General features: G+C 38.6%; 2 protein-coding genes across 2 annotated transcripts in view; one reads left to right on the top strand and one right to left on the bottom strand.

The window, feature by feature from the left end:
• Positions 1-803, bottom strand: part of LOC126229608 (dehydrogenase/reductase SDR family member 4-like) — a 43,307-nt gene extending 42,504 nt beyond the window's left edge. Inside the window, exons 1-2 of the mRNA XM_049942349.1 lie at positions 521-803; positions 62-317 (exon numbers count right to left, since the gene is read on the bottom strand). Of these exons, the coding sequence (XP_049798306.1) occupies positions 62-317; positions 521-663 (399 nt within the window). The 5' untranslated portion in view covers positions 664-803. The remainder of the gene's footprint in view (positions 1-61; positions 318-520) is intronic.
• LOC126229607 (ganglioside-induced differentiation-associated protein 1-like) lies at positions 772-22,162 on the top strand. The gene is made up of 5 exons (XM_049942348.1): positions 772-1,023; positions 1,172-1,364; positions 1,439-1,621; positions 1,703-1,903; positions 20,710-22,162. Exons 1-5 carry the CDS (start codon positions 916-918, stop codon positions 21,015-21,017), a joined length of 993 nt encoding a protein of 330 aa, XP_049798305.1. The 5' UTR covers positions 772-915; the 3' UTR covers positions 21,018-22,162.
• The last annotated feature ends 830 nt before the right edge of the window (positions 22,163-22,992 follow it).

Below are 22,992 nucleotides of genomic sequence, written 5' to 3'. Positions count from 1 at the left end.
TTTAGCATATATGTGTAATAAACCATACCTGTATATTACACAATGTCTAAAATTTCTTTACCTCTAGAACTTGGCTCACAGTTGGATTTACAGCTGCATTTGAGACGATTATATCAATTCCACCAAAATTTGAATCTGCCGCTTTCAGCAAGTTTTGCCTGTCACTTGCTTTCGCGACATGGCAAGTAACACCTGTAACTGTATGTCCCTCAGCTTTGAGTTTCGCAACTGCATTTTCAACATTGTTTTGCTTTCTACTGCTTACAACCACTTTGGCTCCCTCTCTTGCCAGACGCTTGGCGATGGCAAATCCAATGCTAAACACGATAAAGAAATTGTCAAAGGCTGAATGAACGAAGAAGTTGGGTACCTAACGCTATAGTGATATGACATCGTGTAATTAAATGATGGATTTCGTAACAAACAAAATTTTATAAGAAATTTTTCATGACAAGCGTCTCTCACTGTATGTGAACCGAAAGAAACAGATAGTTCCTCGTAATGATATGAAATTTCTTACCCGTCTGTCGAGGCCGTGACAACTGCAACTTTTCCCTTTAATTTACCATCAGAATGGCCCATTGCTGCGGTACGGTTGAAATGTATAGTCGGACTGTATACGTTTCGGAGGGAATTACAGCTACGAATTGCCGACTTCCACATTACTTCACACTTTCATTCAGATTAGGTTACCTACGCGATAATTCCGTGTAGGGTCCATGGATCAACTTCACGTCTATCAGCAATTTGTTGGTACTGCTGCAGACAGATAAAGCAGAGAACTTTGTTACCCATGATGTGTTTTGATGCCGGGAGCTAAAATTTGTTTACATATACCGAGAAACAGTAGTTCATGTGCGTATTACGTCACAATAAGGTGTCTGAACTCTGAAGAGAGGTGTTAATTCCGCGAACATGAAAGCAATGACCATCGATGAAGAACAAAGTAGTGGTTCTAAAACAAATGGAAAAGGAAATGGACTTTTGTTGTACTATCACCATTACTCATTTTATTCCCAAAAGGTATGTTCTTATTTTCCGTTAATAACAATAGTTTGATGTTGATGTTTAAATGAGATAGGTTTCTGTAACTTTGTTTGCCTGCCATGTATCATACGTAAAATATATCTGATTTGTGTGCCTCGGGTTTTTAATGTTACTATGAATATAGGTTTTAATGGCACTGTATGAGAAGAAATTACCGTTCAAACCCAGCATCGTCAACATTACCAAAGGAGAACAGTTCGAGCCATGGTTTTTGCACATAAATCCAAGAGGGGAAATACCAGTATTGCAAGACGGCGTGAAAATAATTCCTGATTCAGGAAGAATATTAGACTATTTGGAGGACAACTTTAGTAACGGCAAGTTTGTACTACAAGAAAACTACAACGAAGACAAAATCACCAGTTTTCGTAACTTTCATTTTCATTTCTAGGTGATACACGACGACTTATACCATTGGATCAAGGACCCGAAGTTCGTCAGAAGGTTATTCATTTTAGGTCAGTTATAGACCAATTACCATCAGGGGCAATTACCTTGGGATCATTTTTTCATCCTCAGTATTCTCAGAAACCAAAACTACCATTCATACAGCCAGTAAGAAGAATGTTACAATGTAAGATAGTCATTAAGTTAAATTGAAACAAGACAAATGAGAAGAACCACAGTAATTGTCATTGTATTACTGACATTTCAGCTGCAGAGAAGAACAGCTGCATGACTCTTAGATATCATGCAGAGAAGAATCCTGAGTCTCGTGATGTCCTCTTGCAGAAAGCAAAGGCTCAAGAAATTAAACACGAGAAATTACTTGTCCAGGATGAGTATCAGAAGCTCCTTGATCAAGTAGACTCGGTGTTGTCTGAAGTGGAAAACGAACTCGCGTCGCATGCTGATAGTAAGTGTTTCACATTGTTAACATATACTTCACCTTGTTCTGCTCTCTGACAGGCTGCTTCTTTATGGGATATAAGAACACGTAGGTTGTAGAATATTTTAGCATTATGAGTTCTTTGTACCCACTTAGGCAAAGTAGTAGTCTTTGTGGCTGTCACAGCATGTCATCACTCTGAAATATACATACTTTTGTGCATTGTTCTACATGGTAATGGAAATCACATTGCACAAAAGTTACATTACTTTTTATCCTACAGAATATGTCAAAGATGTTAATATTTGCTTATGCTTGCAAGAAAACTGTTTGCTTTTTGTGCAGTGCTTACAATGGCAATGTTGGTTACCCTCCCCCCTCACCTCCTGAAATCATGGTTATGATTATAGACTGATCTGTATAACAGCTCAAGGTGTAGGTTAGGTTGGAAGTTGACAATTTGGTTAAGAGTTGACGAAGCCAATGAATGTGAAAGCAGAAAATCTGGTTGTGGTAACAATTTGACTGGTAGCTAAGCTTAATGTTTACATCCGCACCACATTGAAAATTGCGAGGTGGGTCCAATATGTAATTTTTATCAAGCACAGCTGTGTGTGTTGCAGCAACAGTACTTTGTAGACTTCGTATTCAGTTGAGATTGTCTTCATATAATCACACTTCATTTGTAAAGAAAATACTCACCACATGGTAATCATTCTCTTCAGATCAAAGTTTATGGAACCCCTTAAAATAATAAGAAAATAAACTCACCTGTGTCTTGTCATTAATGAGTGCTGAATACTTGTGGTAGAGAATATAAATTTCTGTTTTAGACTCTTTTTTGCAGTAGCCACAACTGTTATGTAAATCCCAAGTTGTTTGATTTAGAAACTTCTGCACTAGTAGTTTGTTTTCATACAGTTTGTGAACATTAAAGTTCAGTTGTGAATAAGTTAACAGATATTGCAGTTAAGAGAGTGCTTAGTTCTTGTTGTAAGTGGAAATTATTAACTTTTTACATTATATCATGACCTGAAGTGCTAATCAGTAGGCCTAATTTTTGCGGCTGGTAAATAACGAAAGTTCATGTAGTGTAATATGTGTTAAGTGATTTAATTCTATGTTTAAATGTGTAATTGGTGTTCCAATGCATGGCTGTTGCCATAGGACAGTCAGAGAGGGAACAGTATGTGTTGATTGTGGGTTGGGATTTCACTTGGGTGACTGTAATGGGGAACTTAATGGGGCTCTCCCATGGAAATGTAGGTTCTGCAAACAAGAGAGTCACTAAACAGAAGGCAAAGATTTGTGCCCTTCACACTGAATTAGAACATTAAAATTTGAACTAGATAGTTTGAAGAGCGAAAAAGATTGTGGGAACTGGGTAAAGGTAACAAACAAAGAGCGAAAGGGGAACAGCTCTTCAACTTCTTCATTTACATCTTAGCTTACAGTATCAAAAAAAAAAAAAAAAAAATTAATGTGTTATCTGAAACAGGAGGGGAAGAGCATCATCCATCTGTAGGACACATTAGGGTGCAGCACACTTGTAGCAAAGAAACTAAGTGTATGTCAGTACCAAAAGAGAGTAGGAAGAAAAGAGTCTTGCTGATAGGTGGCAGCCATGGGAGGGGTGTAACCAAGATGGTACAGGACAAATTAGGAAAAGGGTACCAGTTCACAAGTATTGTGAGGCCAAGTGCTAGTCTTAGCCAGGTGACAGAGGAAATGAGGAATTTGTACAGATATTTTGGCAAAGAGTATCAGATTATTTTAGGACGTTATGATTATGTGGACGTAATAGTGTCATGACCAACCATGGGTTAACATTGTTGTGAACTGTGTGCACACAGAATTGAACAGTCTGATGCTGAGTGAAATGAAATATCACATGAGTGCAGTGCCTGTTGCTACAATTGAGAGATGGGGATATATGGTCTACACATGAATAGGAAAGGGAAAGATAGACTGGCTGACCTTTCTGCAGATAACATATGGGGAGGAGGGGCACACCATCACGCAAAGCAAGCTCCACATATAGTTAGTCAAGAATGACAGTGGTTGAGTTTAGGCTTGTTCTGCGCACCTACGTCACGTATTCTCCAACAGCCAATGAACATTCAGTAGTGTTCTGAGTGCTCTGCTGTGCATGCCATAGCTAATGACAGCATTAAACATGATCGTAGTGAGTTGTGTAGTGAATTTCGACTCCACTTGTTGCAAATTGTCATCACTGACTGTGGTGGTAAGTGATAAATTCTGCATAACCAAGCGAGAGACATAATTTGCAGGATATACACTTTCTTCAAGTGGAAAGCATGTGCATGCGTGTACCGCAACTGTCACTTGGCATTGTCAACAATGCAATCCTCGCCCATGCTTTGACGTATGTGAACTGCTGTCGTTCGTGGATCGGACTACAGTCTCAGAGAGGAAGCTTTTTTAGGTCAGAATCATGATTCAAGCACTCTGTTGTGAAAGAAGTCAGAATAACAGAAGAGCCCCACAGCATGTTTAAGAATGCATGGAAAAGTAAGGTTAGCTTATTTCATCAAAATATTAGAGGACTGAGTAATAAGGTAGAAGAGGTCCTTGTCTGTTTGGAAAATTTAGAGAGCTCTGAAAAGAGACATCCTGTGCCCATCTGAGCACCGCATTACCACCACAGGGATAAAAGATTACACTCAAGCATCTTACTCATGTAAAACTGATATGGGAAAAGGAGGAGTTGTTACATATATTAAGACAAAATACAAGTTCAGAAATGTAGAGACAAGTAGATTTTGTAGTGATCAGCATGTAGAAGTGCATACTTGTGAATTAATAATGAAACTTAGTTCTTATAATTCAATTGTGACTGTATGTAGATCCTCACTAGGAAATTGTGAACTCTTCACGAGGAACCAGGATGCATTACCATGTTATATGTCAGTTAACAGCAAGCAGTTAATAGACTGCAGTGACTTCAGTGTAGATTTTCTAAAGGATTCTGATAGGGAAAAGTAATCTGGAAACCTTATTTGGATCCTACAATTTGATCTCAGTAATTAACTTTAAATCACGGGTGGATAAAGGCAGTAGACCCTAATAGATAATGAACCAAATACTAACATCAAATTTACTCTGTTCCCTGGTAAATTCACAGCATTATTTGAAGACAGCTTTCTGCATACACTAACCAGAAACGACAACAAATGGTCATGTGTTAAAGAAAATATGGGTGACTAGGGAGATTAGGTATCTTGTGAAATGAAAAGGAAAATGTACCTGTTCGCAAGAACTAGTAGAGATCCTGCAGTAGTAGCACACTACAAAAACTACTCAGACTTGTTAGGAAAAAATATTTTTAAAAAATCAGGGAACTTGGAAATAATGCCAGAAATCAGTAATTCCAAAAGCAGTTTAAGGCTGTATGGAATGTAGTGAAATGAGAGACAGGACAAGAAGTCACAGAACACGATGACATTGCCATTGAACTGAAAGCAAGGGCTATAAATGGTGAGTCACAGGTAGCAAATATACTTAACAATCATTTCTTAAATATAATAGATAGATACAGTATATTGGTGTAAGAATCATGAAAGAAGGTCGTATACGTGGAAGAGGATTGGAGACAGTGGGAGGTATCAGATAGATTATATAATGGGTAGGCAGATTTGGGAAACAGGTTTTAAAATGTAAGACATTTCCAGGGGCAGATGTGGACTCTGACCACAATCTATTGGTTGTCAACTGTAGAGTAAAACTGAAGAAACTGCAAAAAGGCAGGAATTTAAGGAGATGGGACCTGGATAAACTGAAAGAACCAGAGGTTGTGGAGAGTTTCAGAGAGAGCATTAGGCAATGATTGACAAGAACATGGGAAAGAAATACAGTAGAAGAAGAATGGGTAGCTTTGAGAGATGAAACAGTGAAGGCAGCAGAGAATGAAGTAGGTAAAAACACAAGGGCTAATAGAAATTCTTGGGTAACAGAAGAAATACTGAATTTAATTGATGAAAGGAGAAAATATAAAAATGCAGACAAAAAGGAATACAAATGTCTCAAAAATGAGATCACCAGGAAGTGCAAAATGGCTAAGCAGGGATGGCTAAACGACAAATGTAAGGATATAGAGGCATATTTCAGTAGGGGTAAGATATATACTGCCTATAGGAAGCTTAGAGAGACCTTTGGAGAAAAGAGAGCCACTTGTATGGCAAGAGCTTAGATGGAAAACCAGTTCTAAGCCAAGTAGGGAAGGCAGAAAGGTGGAAGGAGTATATAGAGGGTCTATACAAGGGTGATGTTCTTGTGAGCACTATTATGGAGATGGAAGAGGATGTAGATGAAATCGGAGATACGATACTGTGTGAAGAGTTTGACAGAGCACAGAAAGACGTAAGTTGAAAAAGGGTCATGACAAAACTCTATCATCTGGTGAGCAAGCTGTATGAGACAGGTGAAATATCCTCAGACTTCGAGAAGAATATAATAATTCCAATCCCAAAGAAAGCAGATGTTGACAGGTGTCAAAATTGTGGAACTATCAGTTTGATAAGTCACGCCTGCAAAATACTAACATTAATTCTTTACAGACAAATGGAAAGACTGATAGAAGCTGACCTCGGGGAAGATCAGTTTGGTTTCCATAGACATGCTGGAACACGTGAGGCAAAACTGACTCTATGACTTATCTTAGAAGATAGGTTAAGGAAAGGCAAACCTACATTTCTACTTAGAGAAAGCTTATCTGATCTGATCTGATCTTATTTGAAGTATGTAATGCACCACTAACTTGTGGCATTTTTCTGGAGAGGCTGAAATATATAATTGTTAAACCCCTCTTTAAGAAAGGTAATAAGACAGATGTCAATAACTATTGATCCATTTCACTGCTGAAATAATTTCCAAAATTTTTGAAATGATGATGTATTCTAGCCTAGTATCTCACCTTAGCAACAATAATACCCTCAGCAAATCACAGTTTGGATTTCAGAAGAGTTGTCCAACTGAGAATATTATTGATATGTCCACACAACGAATTTTACAAGCAATAAATAATAAAATAGAACCAGTTGGTATTTTCTGCGACCTATTGAAGGCATCTGACTGTGAATCACAGTATTCTCGTAGATAAGTTGAAGTTTTACAAGCTTGATGGTGTATGCAGAAAGGAATGCAGAAAGTTGTACTTAGCAGTTCAGTCAATGTAGTCCCAGGATGTAATTCTGATTGGAGAGAAAGCACATATGGAGTTCACCAAGGCTCTGTGTTAGGTCCATTATTTTTCATCGTATATGTAAAAGATCATCCATCTAATATACGGAAAGCGGAAGTACTTCTTTTTGCAGATGACACTAGTGTTGTAATCAATCCAAGCATATGTACAGCAGCAGCAGAAGAAATGGTAAACAGTTTTCTTGAAAGTGTAATTGACTGGTCTTCTAAGAATACACTCACCCTCAATTTTAAAAAGACACAGCTTATTAGGTTTTGCAAATGTGGGCCTACTACACATGGAGATGAAATAATAAATAGAGTGGAAAATTCAAATTTCTTAGGTGGTCATATTTACGATAATTTAAAGTGGAAAACACACATTTTTGAACTCCAAAAACAACTTAGTTCAGCACTGTTTGCACTTAGAATCATTGCAAATCTTGGGGAGAGACAAATCAGTAAGTTGACATATTTTCATTTAATAATGTCATGTGGGATAATGTTCTGGCGGCATAACTCATCTTTAAGAAAGAATGTCTTCATTGCTCAAAAATGTACTGTAAGAATAATACATGGTGCTCGCTCATGATTGTCGTGTATTTAAGGAGCTGGGCATTCTGACTACCGTTTCACAGTATATTTATTCCCTCTTGAAGTTTGTTTTAAATAATCCATTGCAGTCCGAAAGGAACAATAGTGTACATAATTACAATACCAAAAGGAAAAATCTCATACATTACTCCACATTTAGGTTGTCTTTGACAGAGGAAAATTTTTTACAACTTACCCAGTGATATAAAATGTCTGACAGAGAGCAAAGCAAAATTCTACAACAAACTGAAAATGTTTCGTGGTGGCAGCTTCTTCTGTTTCATAGAATTTCTATTATTGTAATGTGTAAAAAGTGGTGGGTAGAAGCTACCAACTCACATCTATATATTTAATAAAAATAATAGTAATAATAATAAATACAAAAACATACAAATGTTCGACATGTAGCCATATTTACAAATTAATTTGCAATGTGAATGTGAGATGACTCGCTCCAAATCGTTAAGATTTATTATGCAAATGACACATGGAACTAACTTGAACCACCATACTGAGGGTCTTTTGTGGACCCCATGTTGTCTTTCATGTCGTCCATTATTTTGTCCTCTGAAAATGGTGCACCACAGCAACAAACACTGCCAATGTCATGTGGTTTGCAAATAATTTTGATCACCTTGTGCTCAACAGCCATTTCATGTTAATATTAATAAGAACCACCACAGCCGTATTAAGGCATGTTTATTTTGTCACAATTAGTTTTGTTCCGTGAATACCATCAGATGAAGCTGCCAACACTCTTCTTACTGAGTTCTCATACATGACTCAAAAAGTCTTATGTAACACTGGAGGTACATTTTGGAGTATGACAAACACAAAACACTCTTGACGACCACCTGGTAGAAGTTAACTGTTTGCTGTATTTCTGTTGGGCAATCGACAGAGCATTTGTGTGCTTTCAGTGTTACGTAAGACAATTAGACTTTATTCAGTCATGATAATGGGTGCAATTGTGTGAGAATTTGTTAAGAAGACTGTTGGTAGTCGTACCTGATGATGATCATTGAATGAAATTGGTTATCATGTATTAAATCTACGTTAGTATAGCTACGATGGTTCTTAATAATATCATCATGCTGTTTGGTTGTATATTACATTTGAATGCGGGACTTATAAGTGAGGTAGCAATAAGTTATTTACTTCACCTTCTAGCCCTAATTCTGAGAAAAGATTTAGTCAAAATAATCGTACATTGGCTTCTGATGGTCTGAAATGGCATAGATGTATGCAGAGTAAGTTATATACCTGGTTTTTTGTTTGTTTTTGAAAACACACAGTCTCCCATTACTAGATTTCTTTTCTAAACACATTTTGACTTGTATAGGCCATCAATAAAGGATACTTACGTTACTGAAATACGCAAAGTAGTTGATTAGGTATTGCAGAATTATCATTGACTACTTATACAGCTTGTCATAATTCGTTGTTGAAATACACTATGACCAGAAAGAGATATCCACTCTGCAGCGGAGTGTGTGCTGATATGGAACTTCCTGGCAGATTAAAACTGTGTGCCGGACCGAGACTCGAAATCGGAACCTTTGCCTTTCGCGGGCATGTTCTCTACCAACTGAGCTACCCAAGCACGACTCACGCCCCGTCCTCACAGCTTTAGTTCTGCCAGTACCTTGTCTCCTACCTTCCAAACTTTACAGAAGCTCTCCTGCGAACCTTGCAGAACTAGCACTCCTGAAAGAAAGGATATTGCGGAGACATGGCTTAGCCACAGCCTTGGGGATGTTTCCAGGACGGGGCGTGAGTCATGCTTGGGTAGCTCAGTTGGTAGAGCACATTCCCGCAAAAGGCAAAGGTCCCGAGTTCGAGTCTCGGTCCGGCACAAAGTTTTAATCTGCCAGGAAGTTTTACATTATGACCATTTATCCAGCCAATTATTGAAAATCCTACAAAACGTAACCAGCTCAACTTCTGCATCAATTTAACTCTGTGTTTCAACTGAAATTCACTTTGTCTACTCCAGATCCCAAGCCACATTCCTAGAAGTTGAAGTCTTTATCAAAAATTCATAGTATCCTTGTCAAAACATACAAAATTCCCAAACCAGCATCTCTACCCCAAGGTTCCTGTAACTGTTCCCACTGTTAAACCTGCCCCAAGCATTCACACTCTACCGCTTACTCTAGCCCCATAACTAACGAATACTGGTACATTAAAGGCAGACTAACAAATGAAACTGTTCATGTTTTGTGAGCTGATGTGTTTTCTGCAGTACTTTTTATACAGAGATGACCAGCTTCAAACTTGCAGAACACAGGAATAATTCTCAAAATAACTAATCTACTTGAGGATATCCAGTATCTAGTGTGCTCTGCAGTATAATTCAAGAGCCTGAATGCCTACTATACCATGTGGGGTGTGTTATCCTCCCACCACCAGGAGATTTCTCATATTCTTAACAGTTCCTCAAAGTCTTTCCAACATATTGTCTCACCCCTCAGCCTCCTTGGCCCAATGTCCACTAGTCCTTTCCTATATTAGTGTTTGTCCGAACTCTGTCTTATTTTTGTTATTTACTAATTTAATCCTTCCCCCTCGTGCAACCCCTACTCTTTAATTTTTCTCTTTAACTTCATTATGCTTTTCACCTTTCTATTTTTTGTTATAATTTAATCAACCTTTACTTTTTACCCTTTCACTTCTGTAGTCATCAAACTCAAGTCACCTGCTTACTTGTGGACATATCTTTGACGTCCTGCTCTCTGCACGTTTTTTCCTGCACCTTTGCTTCTCTTTGTCATCATAAATGGTTGGCCCCTCATAACCTGAGGTCAGAGCTTCAAACCACGCTCGGTACGGACTTTTGTTGAAGTTTCGAGAACATACCTTCACCGAGGAGTCGAGCAGTATATTGCTCCCTCCTACGTGTATCTCGCAAAGAGACCATGAGGATAAAATCAGAGAGATTAGATCCAACACAGAGGCATACCGACAATCCGTCTTTCCATGAACAATACGAGACTGGAATAGAAGCGAGAACCGATAGAGGTACTCGAGGTACCGTCCGCCACACACCGTCAGGTGGCTTGCGGAGTATGGATGTAGATGTAGAGTGTCGTGCAGTCCCCTCCTTACTGCCGCTGCCCCATTTGCATTCCCATAAAATTTCTTTCCCCCCTAATGAAGCAATCTATTGTTCTATAAGCTGTGAGTGCTGTGATAGGTATGTTGGAATAGCTCCTGAGAACTGTGTACCTGTAGTACATACAGCAGAGGTACCTCAAGTACTATTCTCTCCCGTGGATCCTGTCTCCTCCGCAGAAAGTAGAGGATCTGTCATTACCTGTCCACTTGACTGTAGGTGGCATGTCAATATCAGATATAGGTGTTCTGAACAAGGCGGACAGCGACCAGGCAGGACACAGGGTGTTTTTTATACCGATCCCCCTAACCAACAAGTTTGAGGAGCTGTCTGTCACTGAAACTGAGCTAGTGGGGCTCACTTCACCTGTTTTGGGGAAACCTGCTTTGTTTGGTGTCAGGAGGAAGCAAACACAAAAGGGTGGGGGTCTATCAGACATTTGGTGAATGATGGTAGCTCTTAGGGAAATGGCAGCAAGGGATAGAAAAGGGCAACAGTTGCACTCAGTATGAATGCCTGGGGGCCTCATTCAGCTTGTTGAAGAGGCTATTCCAGCAGCCATTGAGGGAACATGGTGCAACCAGCTGCAGATTGCAGCGCACATTGGAGCAAATGATGCCTGTCGCCTAAACTAAGAGGTCATTTTTGTGTCATTCCAGCGACTGGTAGAGAAGGTTGAGAAGACAAGCCTTGCATTTGGTGTTTCCACGAACCTTTCAATTTACAGCATTATCCCTAGAACTGATTGTGGCCCTTTGGTTCTGAGTCAAGTGGAAGGACTGAACCAGAGACTTTCAAGGTTCTGTGAAAAGCTAGGCTGCAACTTCCTGGACTTGTGCCATAGGGTTGAGAACTGTAGGGTCCCCCTATATAGGTCAGGTGTGCACCACACATCAGGGGCTGTTACTCAAGTATCTCACAGTGTGTGGGGGTGCACACAAGGGTTTTATAAATAGGGCGACTCTCCATCCAATCCAGATAACGTTAGCTGTAGGGAACCCAGAAGTATCAGTGTAAGATCGAGAGAAATGCCTCTCACAAATGAGAGTATTAAAATCCTAATGGTAAGCTGCTGAAGCATTCACAACGAAGTGCCAGAGTACATAATACTAGGTACAGAAAGCTGGTTGAAACCTGAAATTGCCAGCTGGTGTGGCCGAGCGGTTCTAGGCGCTTCAGTCTGGATGCTACCGCTATGGTTGCAGGTTCGAATCCTGCCTCAGGCATGGATGTGTGTGGTGTCCTTAGGTTAGTTAGGTTTAAGTAGTTCTAAGTCTAGGGGACTGATGAGCTCTGGTGTTAAGTCCTATAGTGCTCAGAGCTAAACCTGAAATTGGTAGCAGTGAGATCTTCGGGGAAAATTTAAATGTGTATGGGCTGGGCATAAAATAATTGGGCCCTTCTATCACTCACCAGACTCCTCTCCTGATGTAGCTGAAAACTTGAGAGAAAACCTCAGTTCACTTGTACCTAAGTTCCCCAGTCATAATATAATCGTCAGTGGAGACTTTAATCATCCAACAGTTAATTGGGAAAATTGCAGATTTGTTAGTGGCGGGCACGATAAGACAACATATGAAACTTTGCTAAAGGCTTTGTCTGAAAACTACCTAGAACATATTAGTCGGAACCCTGCTCATGAGGGAAATATATTGTATCTAATGCCAATAAATAGACCTGACCTCTTTGAGGATGTCTACATCGAAACTGGTGTCAGTGACTATGACACAATTGTGAAAAGATGAATGAAATAAGTGTCAGTGTCAGTGGTGTTGAGAAACATCTGAAGTTGTTAGAACTGAACAAAGCTCGAGGCCCTGATAGGATCCCTGTCAGAATTTATACTGAATTTGTAGCTCAGTTAGCCCCTCTTCTAACTGTAATCTATTGTAGATCCCTCAAACAGAAAACTGAGCCTAGTTATTCGAAAAAGATGTAGGTCACATCTGTCGACAAGAAGGTTAATAGAAGTGATCCACAAAACTACTGTCCAATATCCTTGACATCAATTTGTTGTAGAATCTTAGAACATATTCTGAGCTTAAACATAACGAGTTATCGTGAACAGAATGACCTCCTCAATGCCAACCAGCATGGATTTAAAAAACATTGACCATGTGATACCCGACTCTCACTTTTCTCACATGACATATTGAAAGCTTTGGGTCAAGGCAACCAGGTAGATGTAGTGTTTCTTGATTTCCAAAAATCATTTGACCCAGTACCACACCTACACTTATTGTCAAAAATATAATCATGTAGGGTATCGAGTGAAATTTTTGACTGGAATGAGAACTTTTTAGTGGGAAGGACACAGCATGTTATCTTTGCTGGAGAGTCATCATCAGATGTAGACCTAACGTTGGGTGTACCATAGGGAAGTGTGTTTGGATCCTTGTTGTGCATATTGTACATCTCTTTATCTGACTGTGTGTTGGCTCTCAGGTGATTGATGAAGGGCATGTAGAATGGATGACTGCTTACATTGCTGTATGGGAGGAGATCCATTAAGTCCTTTAATTTCTTTTCTGAAATGGGTATGATGGCATCAGAAATAGGTGCAAGTTTTGGCATAGAAAAGAGTCGAGTTTTCTTTCTGTTCAGATCTATCATCTTGAATGGTTCTTCTGAGGAGTAACTGTGTTTGTAGGAGACAATTCCTGGCATACCTGAGTGATACTTCATCCATTTCATCTTGTTCCAAACAATAGGATTCCCTTCTGTCTTAATTTTTGTGTGCAGATAATGACCTCTCATATAAGTCTTTAAAGTTGTAGAAGTCCTTTTGTTCCAGCTCTATTGCAGTTATGGGTGGCTTTCAGGGAACCATGCGTATTAATTAGGCCCAGTCTCTTGGCAGTTGTACTTCAACAGTTGTTGTTTTCTTTGTCTTCTTAATGGTTGTGTGAACTGAGTCAGCTTCCAAGTGAGGATGTCCAACTTCAAGAAACTTGTGGTTGATTTCAAAATGTCTTCACTGAATCATGAATTCTTCCACTACTCTCAGAAACATGAAGGCAATAAAAATATTTCTGTCTTGTCCGGTACACGAATCGCTGTACAGGTGTACCTCAACAATTTCATTGGCCAGTATATTCAAATAACCATTTAGACAATCTCTCTGATTTTATCCTCATGGTCTCTTTGCAAGATATACGTAGGAGGGAGCAATGTACTGCTTGACTCCTCGGTGAACATATGTTCTCGAAACTTCAACAAAAGCCCGTACCGAGCTACTGAGCGTCTCTCCTGCAAAGTCTTCCACTGGAGTTTATCGATCATCTCCGTAAGGCTTTCACGATTACTAAATGATCCTGTAACGAAGTGCACAGCTCTCCGCTGGATCTTCTCTATCTCTTCTATCAACCCTATCTGGTACGGATCCCACACTGGTGAGCAATATTCAAGCAGTGGGCGACCAAGTGTACTGTAACCTACTTCCTATGTTTCCGGATTGCATTTCCTTAGGATTCTTCCAATGAATCTCAGTCTGGCATGTGCTTTACTGACGATCAACTTTATATGATCATTCCATTTAAAATCACTCCTAATGCCTACTCCCAGATAATTTATGGAATTAACCGCTTCCAGTTGCTAACCAGATAAATTGTAGCTAAATGATAAAGGATCTTTCTTTCTATTTATTCGCAGCACATTACACTTGTCTGCATTGAGATTCAATTGCCATTCCCTGCACCATGCGTCAATTCGTTGCAGGTCCTCCTGCATTTCAGTACAATTTTCTATTGTTACAATCTCTCGATATACTACAGCATCATCTGCAAAAAGCCTCAGTGAACTTCCAATGTTATCCACAAGGTCATTTATGAATATTGTGAATAGCAATGGTTTTATGACACTCCCCTGTGGCACACATGAAATCACTCTTACTTTGGAAGACTTCTCTCCATTGAGAATGACATTCTGTGTTCTATTAACTAGGAACTCTTCAATCCAATCACACAGTTGGTCTGATAGTCCATATGCTCTTACTTTGTTCATTAAACGACTGTGGGAAACTGTATCGAACGCCTTGCAGAAGTCAAGAAACACGGCATCTACCTGGGAACCCATGTCTATGGCCTTCTGAGTCTCGTGGACGAATAGTGCGAGCTGGGTTTCACATGATCGTCTTTTTCGAAACCCATGCTGATTCTTACAGAGTAGATTTCTATTGTCCAGAAAAGTCATTATACTCGAACATAATACATGTTCCAAAATTCTACAACTGATCGACATTAGAGATACAGGTCTGTAGTTCTGCACATCTGTTCGACGTCCCTTCTTGAAAACGGGGATGTCCTGTGCCCTTCTCCAATCCTTTGGAACGCTACGCTGTTCTAGAGACCTACGGTACACCGCTGCAAGTAGAGGGGAAAGTTCCTTCGCGTACTCTGTGTAAAATCGAACTGGTATCCCATCAGGTCCAGCGGCCTTTCCTCTTTTGAGCGATTTTAATTGTTTCTCTATCCCTCTGTCGTCTATTTTGATATCTACCATTTTGTCATCTGTGCGGCAATCTAGAGAGGGAACTACAGTGCAGTCTTCCTCTGTGAAACTGCTTTGGAAAAAGACATTTAATATTTCGGCCTTTAGTCTGTCATCCTCTGTTTCAGTACCATTTTGGTCACAGAGTATCTAGACATTTTGTTTTGATCCACCTACCACTTTGACATAAGACCAAAATTTCTTAGTATTTTCTGCCAAGTTAGTACATAGAACTTTACTTTCGAATTCATTGAATGCCTCTCGCGTAGACCTCCTCACACTACATTTCGCTTAATTTTTGTTTGTCTGCAAGGCTTTGGCTATGTTTATGTTTGCTGTGAAGTTCCCTTTGCTTCCGCAGCAGTTTTCTAACTCAGTTGTTGTACCACGGTGGCTCTTTTCTATCTCTTACGATCTTGCTTGGCACATACTCATCTAACGCATATTGTACGATGGTTTTGAACTTTGTCCACTGATCCTCAACACTATCTGTACTTGAGACAAAACTTTTGTCTTGAGCCATCAGGTACTCTGTAATATGCTTTTGTCACTTTTGCTAAACAGAAAAATCTTCCTACCTTTCTTAATATCTCTATTTACGGCTGAAATCATCGATGCAGTAACCACTTTATGATCGCTGATTCCCTGTTCTGCGTTAACTGTTTCAAATAGTTTGGGTCCGTTTGTCACCAGAAGGTCTAATATGTTATCGCCACGAGTCAGTTCTCTGTTTAACTGCTCAAGGTAGTTTTCAGATAATGTACTTAAAAAAATTTCACTGGATTCTTTGTCCCTGCCCCCCGTTATAAACGTTTGAGTCTCCCAGTCTATATCCGGCAAATGAAAATCTCCACCCAGAACTATAACATGGTCGGGAAATCTACTCGGAATATTTTCCAAATTTTCCTTCGGCTGCTCTGCCAGAACAGCTGCTGAGCAGGGGGCCTATAGAGACATCCAATTACCATGTCTGAGCCTGCTTTAACAGTGACCTTCACCCAAATTATTTCACATTTCGGATCTCCGTCAATATCTTTTAGAAGAATGAGATTGAGAATAATGGCTTTCATAAGAAGGAACCATGTTAATTTGTTCCTTTATTAAATCATTGTCGTCAGATGGAACTTTCGGATGATTAGAATGTTTACAACGTCCATCTTCAGAACACACTCCTCCTCCAGAGCCCCATCTTTTGTCCACAATTATTCTTACCTTCTTTTGTGTTAAAGAAAATGTACTAAGGAATATATTCTGACGTAACTTCTGTATTAGTCTCCAAAGAAGCACTAAAGAAAGTATTTCCTGGAATATTTTCGCCTGCTTGCAGTTCCTTCAGGTTTGCGCCTTAAATGCTTCACATGTTTCATTTCCTCAGACACATGATTAGCTATGAACTGATTTTGAGCTTCTGGGGACAATTTGTAATATTCTATTAACATTTTCTCTCTCTCATCGTCATTTACTTTTCCTCCGCAATTTTTCCTGCACTTTCACAATGATTTTAGAACTTTAGCAGGTATAACTTTTCCTTTCTACGTCACATATTCCTTTCCTGCAGTTTTCAGTTCTTTCCTCTGATTTTTTTTTTTTTTTTTTTTTTTTTTTTTTTTTTTTTTGCATAAATTTTCATTTCGCTTTCTTTTCCTGGATGAATCCTGTGGATCACATTTGTTCCTCCCCCCTTCTACTGAACTTTGTTGTTTCATTGCCAGGCTACTATTGAATTAGATCAATTTCTTCAATCCTTGAAGATCTTTTAACTGTCTTTCGCTATATTCCCTTTGTCATTGCTTTCATCATTACTTTCACCACCAGTTGGAACATATTCATCAGAATCTTCAAATACATCTTCATCAGAACTTGAAATCACATCTGCCAATAATGACGAACATGCATTTCCTTCTGTGCTGGTACTGGGATAACCTTCAAGAAAATAAAAGTGAAATAAATTTAATAGATGGTTGATAATATTTTAGATTTGCATTAAGTAGAGATACCAGTCAATTTCTGGTCTTGTGTTGGAAAAATTAGGGATAAATGCTCCTGATATCAGTCTATTGTAGTAAACTTACCTTCAAGGCAAAGTGACGACTTCAGCAGTGATATTTCAGGTGCAGTTCGTTCCTCAAGCCCTTCCTTATCACCTCTGTGGAATATGATGTTTGTGCCCACCGAGACTGTGTAGACTCCTCACTAACAATGTGTCGAATGGTTAGGGGAATTGTTAAAGGAACAACTCTTATTATTGTGTATTCCTGCCAGATTTAAGTCCAATGTCACAGCATTGTATAAATTGTTGAAACCATCTGTCAGCAAAAAAGGCCAATGTCGACATTGGCCCTTCTTACAACAAATGTAAAATAAGAGGGAGGACCAATGTCAAGATTGGCCCTTTTATGCTGATTGGGAACTTGATAAAACACTTTTTTGGGGCTTACATCTTAAAACCCCAGTATCCCACCCGCTGGCTTAGACATTGGCTGTTTTAACATTATGAAGAGCATGTGAAACTATATGGCGTACACCAATAAAACCAGTTTTGACAAATATTGACATTGGCCCTTTTAGAACCAAGCCACAGATTTAGTCAGATCGTGATAAGGTTTCAGTGTGGTACAGAGATTGGCAACTTGCTCTAAATGTCCAGAAATGTAAAATTTTGCACTTCACAAAATTAAAAAACATAGTAGCCTATGAATATAACATCAGTTAATCACAGTTGGAATCAGCCAACTGCTACAGATACCTGAATGTAACACTTTGCAGGGATATGAAATGGAATGATCACATAGGTTCAGTCATGGGTAAAGCAGGTTGTATACTTTGGTTTATTGGTAGAATATTGGGGAAGTGCAATCAGTCCACTAAAGAAATTGCTTACAAATCACTCATGCAATCCATCCTAGCATACTGCCCAAGTGTGTGGGATCTGTACCAGATATGACCATCAGAGGATATTGAATTTATACCGAGAAGGGGAGCATGAATGGTCACAGGTTTATTTAATTCATGGAAGAATGTCAGAGAGATACTGAAGGAACTGAAGTGGTAGACTCTTGAAGACAAACTTAAACAATCCCAAGAAAATCTGTTAACAAAGTTTCAAGAACCAGCTTTAGATGATTCCTCTAGGGATATACTACAAGTCCCTACGTATCATTCACACAGGGGTCATGAGGATAAGATTAGAATAATTACTGCACACACAGGGGCATTCAATCAATCATTCTTCCCATGCTCCATACATGAATACCCTCCACCATGCGCCTCATGGTGGATGTGGATGGAAGGACATCTGCATCTCCTGAAGATTAAAACCAGCCAGTTTGATGTGATAAATAAATTAAAAAAAAAAAAAACTTTGAACTGAACTTTCCATTTTATTCAGATAGCCAACTCTTGAACTGTTAATAGTCACATTCAAATCATAGTTAGCACAGAAGGTAAGTTCTGGTAATGCATTTCAAAATGGAAAAAAATCTGATTGGAATGTTTTTACTTGTTTGCTGAGTTGCTTGGTAACTATGCAATGTAACACCTGCCAGAATTGGAACAACACAAATAGTTTACAGAAGATCAGGAAAGGGATGATAAATGTCCTACTTGACCTTTGATGGCAGGAAGTTATAAAATAATCCAGAAACTCATAAACCTTGTGCTTGGTTGACATTTGAGCATAGAATTATCATAGACCTGGTGAACATTAATAGAGAGTCAGTAAACAACTTTTGCATGTCTTGAATGTGATAAAAGCATGTGGAAACAATGTTCCCATAAGGATAAAAACAACAGTAATAAGTCTGCTCTGTCACCTTGGAATGAACAACTGAAAACGTAGACTTTCTATAAACACCCAGTCAGTCAATTGGAAGATACCGAATTGATCAGTTGGAATACTCCCTCCCCCTCCCCCTTTTCTCTCCATACCCCATGCATCCTCAATTTTACTGGTGTCATCTGAAGATGGTGCTAGTTTGTACTTCTTATTCTCATTGTTTAATACATTTGCTATTTTGTTGTTAATCTATTACTTTGTAAGCAGTCAGTCAACACAATGAGTGTACAAAATACAGTTTATGTATGCGTAATTTGTTTCATCTGTAAATCCAAAATTTCCACTTCATTGGCAGTGCTGGATGATCCAGTGTTCTCATCAATTTCTTACCCCATTTTCTTCAAGAAAGTGAAACTTATTTTTGAGAGTATCAGTTAGCAACATCATTGTTTCTGTATGAAATCAATACGCACCATCTTCACAAATTATACACACAGCCTGCTAGGTAAGATTTTATAATTGTAGACTTCTCAAAGTTGTTTGCCGTGGATCATTGTTAGCTAAGAAAGATATGAGTATAAATAATGGTAGAGCTAAAGGTAGCAACTCACTGTATAGTTGAGGCATTGAGTACTCAACAGGCATATAAATAAGACTGGAAATATTACTAAGCCTTCAGACAGTGTCTTTCAGAGCCAACTAATACAAAATAATATCCTCACACAAAAACACATATTACATCCTAACTACATTGTCTTGGCTGACTACACTGCTCCTCCGCTATAGCTCAATCTGGTAAGGCGTTGTAATGGGAGGAGACAGGCGTTAGTGTAAAATGAGTGAAGCATGGGACATGGTTGGAGATAGCCACCAGCAGAGAATGAGACCAGGAGGATTGTGGGGGTGGAGGACATGTTGTAAGGACAGTTTTCAGCTATATAGTTCAGAGAAGCTGGCTTTGGGAGGGAGGACTCATATGACATAGGCTGTGAAGCATCCAGAGAAGTTGAATGTGTTGGACTTGGCAACATATACTGCAGCTGTACAGTAAACACTTCGTCCAGGCTGCAGCTTCGCAGCATTCATTCATTTGGATGAGGATGCAGGGGGTCGGTTGGTTGACAGTCATGCAAACATGAAAGGCTGCACCAGAGTTACATTAGAGCTCCCTATCATACTTCTGACAATATCCTTGTCTCCGATAAACACTCACAGTCCAAGACAACAGATTGGGTTCTATTACTTAACAAGTCTTTGAGCCACTTACATATCTGGGAACCTATTACATAGCACAGGCCTTTAACAGTCTGCAGTGGGGCACTGGGTTGAATGCTTTCCACAAATCTATGAATATGTTATCTGCCTGTTGCCTTTCACCCACAGTGTGCAAGATATCAAGCAAGAAAAGGGCAAACTGAATTGCGTATGAGTAATGCTTTCTTTGCAAATAGAATCTTTTCTGCCTGAAGGAAATTATTTTTTTTCAGTCCTGATTGATAAAGACAACATTGTAATATCATCTGCATCTTTGTTATTACAGCTACATTTTTTTTACTTGCCAGTGTCTATGAAGAACAACATATCATGTATTAGTGGAATTTGTTGTCTTCTAAAGAAGTGGTTTGCAGTACATAGATAATAAGTGCAGTTTTTTTGTCACAGGTAAGGAAGAATGGTGGTTGTGCTGTGCTCAGTTTACTGTGGCAGACATCACACTCTCAGTATTACTGGACCGACTGTACAGGCTCGGCCTGGAGGAGTATTTCTGGGCAAATGGTAAAAAGTCGCACATTTCTAAGTATTATGAACGTGTCCAAAAGCGAGAATCATTTAGGAAAACAGTGCCTTCATTGTTGTTTCATTTGAAGATGTTGTTGACAATGCAAGCACCAACTTTCATTGGTATTGGTGTTGTTACTGCTGTGGCAATTGTCATTGGTGGTATCTTATTTTTCAGGAAGACTGTATAGTGTATAAATTTTCTAGTAATTTCAGACAGGATATATATTTTGTATGTCTTTACGTGTATGTTACAGATCATTCCTGACTCAGAAATGTTAAAGTTGAATGTTAATCTTGTAGAAGTCAGTTGGATACTTAATTAAATTTGTGTGTCGGTCTTACTAGTTACGGAGTACTTGTTGTGTGTTAATGTCTTCCACAGAGAATGCAGAGCAGTGACACATGAATAATCTTGAATTGTTTGTGTATATACATATTGTGAGATTAGATGTGGCTGTGGTTATTTATTGCATGTAAAGCAAAAATTCAATTTCACCCGAAGAAAAGTTCTGAAATGTCTGCCAGAGGTGCTTTTAATGCATCATTGAAGCTGAATGAAAGTGGGTAATGCGGTAAGATACCTAGTACCCAACTACACTTTTTGTTTACCTTTTTTAATGTTGGATGTCTTCGTTTCTCCATTTTGATTGTATGAATATTTTTAAAATTCAAGACAGTCATTCTTAAGATATTTTGGTCACCTACATTCAAAGTTTGTACAAAGAAGAACATTGTCTTGCAATTTTCAGAAAAGGTTGTGTTCATCATTATTTAATGTGGATGTTTTGCAGGGAGTAATGATGCAGAGGTAAATGTTTGTGCACATCGTTGACAGGTCTTTTCAATACTGCCACATTATGCAGTTGTAGAGTGGAATATGTTATTCAGTCAAAGTGTGAACACACACTGAGCACTTGCAAGTGACCATTTAATTCAGTGACATCAACTTGTGATAATACATACTTAAGAGATTAATATTACGATGGCAGTTAGTTTGTGCTTTTCTCGTTATTCAAACATGATCTGTTTCCTGCAATGCATAGAAAGATAATACACAAGAAACAAGCAATCCTATGTATGTAAAGCAGCACATTCCTCCTTCATAAACAAATACAGTACCTGTTCTGTGATTTTGGCAGAAATGCACAAATTTGTATTGATTTTAATATAATGTAACAAAAACTAAATAATTTGCAAGTTTCTAACAAGTCTAGTCTGCATTTGACTGTATTTAGCATTGTGTGTCGAGCTTGCACCTTGAATTTGCAATTTATTTCCTTGAAAATAGTATGTGTTGCATAATTACAATGAATTTTTGCCCTCCCCCCCCCCCCCCCCCCCCCAAGGTATTGTGATTAACTTCCCATGATGAAATTGTGGACTTTAAGATTTCTTCTAACTTGTTGCTGGAAACAGAAACATAAGAAATTTGCAAGTCACTCTCAGTATTTATAATACATGAAGTTCAATCGTAATCAGTTTTGAAATAAGATAGATATGTATTTCAAGAGCAGTCATCAAATTGTCAGAACTGATGTGCCAAACAAGCATGCCATATCATAATTTAATGAGTGTAAATCTTCTGAGTAGTTGCATATGGATGCATCCAGATTGATAAATATAAAATTTTAAGTCGAGCAGTGTCTCATAAAGAATGGAAATGCTTTAATAACTGTCATTGGCAATATTTAAAAGATGGTTTAAAACAGATTTTTTGTGCATTTCTGCATCATGTTGAAATTTGTCATGTTATTGTAATCCATCTTCTGTTATTTATATTGATTAAGTATTTTGGTTTCAATGGATTGCTGCTTAGAATGACGTGTGGCACAATTTTAGCCAGATCTCAAACTTCAGCTGGTGACAGACCATGTAAATATAATTCAACAGAAAATACACATTCCATTAATGTGATTGTGTAGCTATTTGCATAATGTGCCTTTGCTCAAATGTGAATCTCAAAAAAATTTTCTTGTAAAAGTGCCTTAATGTTTGTTAATAAAATGTTTCAGTAAACATGTGCTGAGTCTTTTTCTTTTTTTTGTGACAGGTGAAGTATGCATCATGAAGACAAATTGCAAAGTAGTGTTACTTCCTTTTCTTTTCGACAAATGAAAATGATTAAGCAGAGCAAAAGTCCTTGAGCAGAGCAGTGAGCATTGA

This window comes from Schistocerca nitens, unplaced genomic scaffold (assembly GCF_023898315.1).
Source record: "Schistocerca nitens isolate TAMUIC-IGC-003100 unplaced genomic scaffold, iqSchNite1.1 HiC_scaffold_376, whole genome shotgun sequence".
Taxonomy (NCBI): Eukaryota; Metazoa; Arthropoda; class Insecta; order Orthoptera; family Acrididae; genus Schistocerca; species Schistocerca nitens.
The sequence above is the reverse complement of the archived record's forward strand: the minus strand, read 5'-3'. Positions and strand labels throughout refer to the sequence as shown.

What these genes read in the sequence shown, in the direction of transcription:
- LOC126229607 (XM_049942348.1), top strand. Translation starts at nt 916, where the DNA reads ATGAAAGCAATGACCATCGATGAAGAACAAAGTAGTGGTTCTAAAACA. An exon ending in ACTCATTTTATTCCCAAAAG is followed by an intron (nt 1,024 to 1,171) that starts GTATGTTCTTAT and finishes CTATGAATATAG; the next exon opens with GTTTTAATGGCACTGTATGA. An exon ending in AGTAAGAAGAATGTTACAAT is followed by an intron (nt 1,622 to 1,702) that starts GTAAGATAGTCA and finishes CTGACATTTCAG; the next exon opens with CTGCAGAGAAGAACAGCTGC.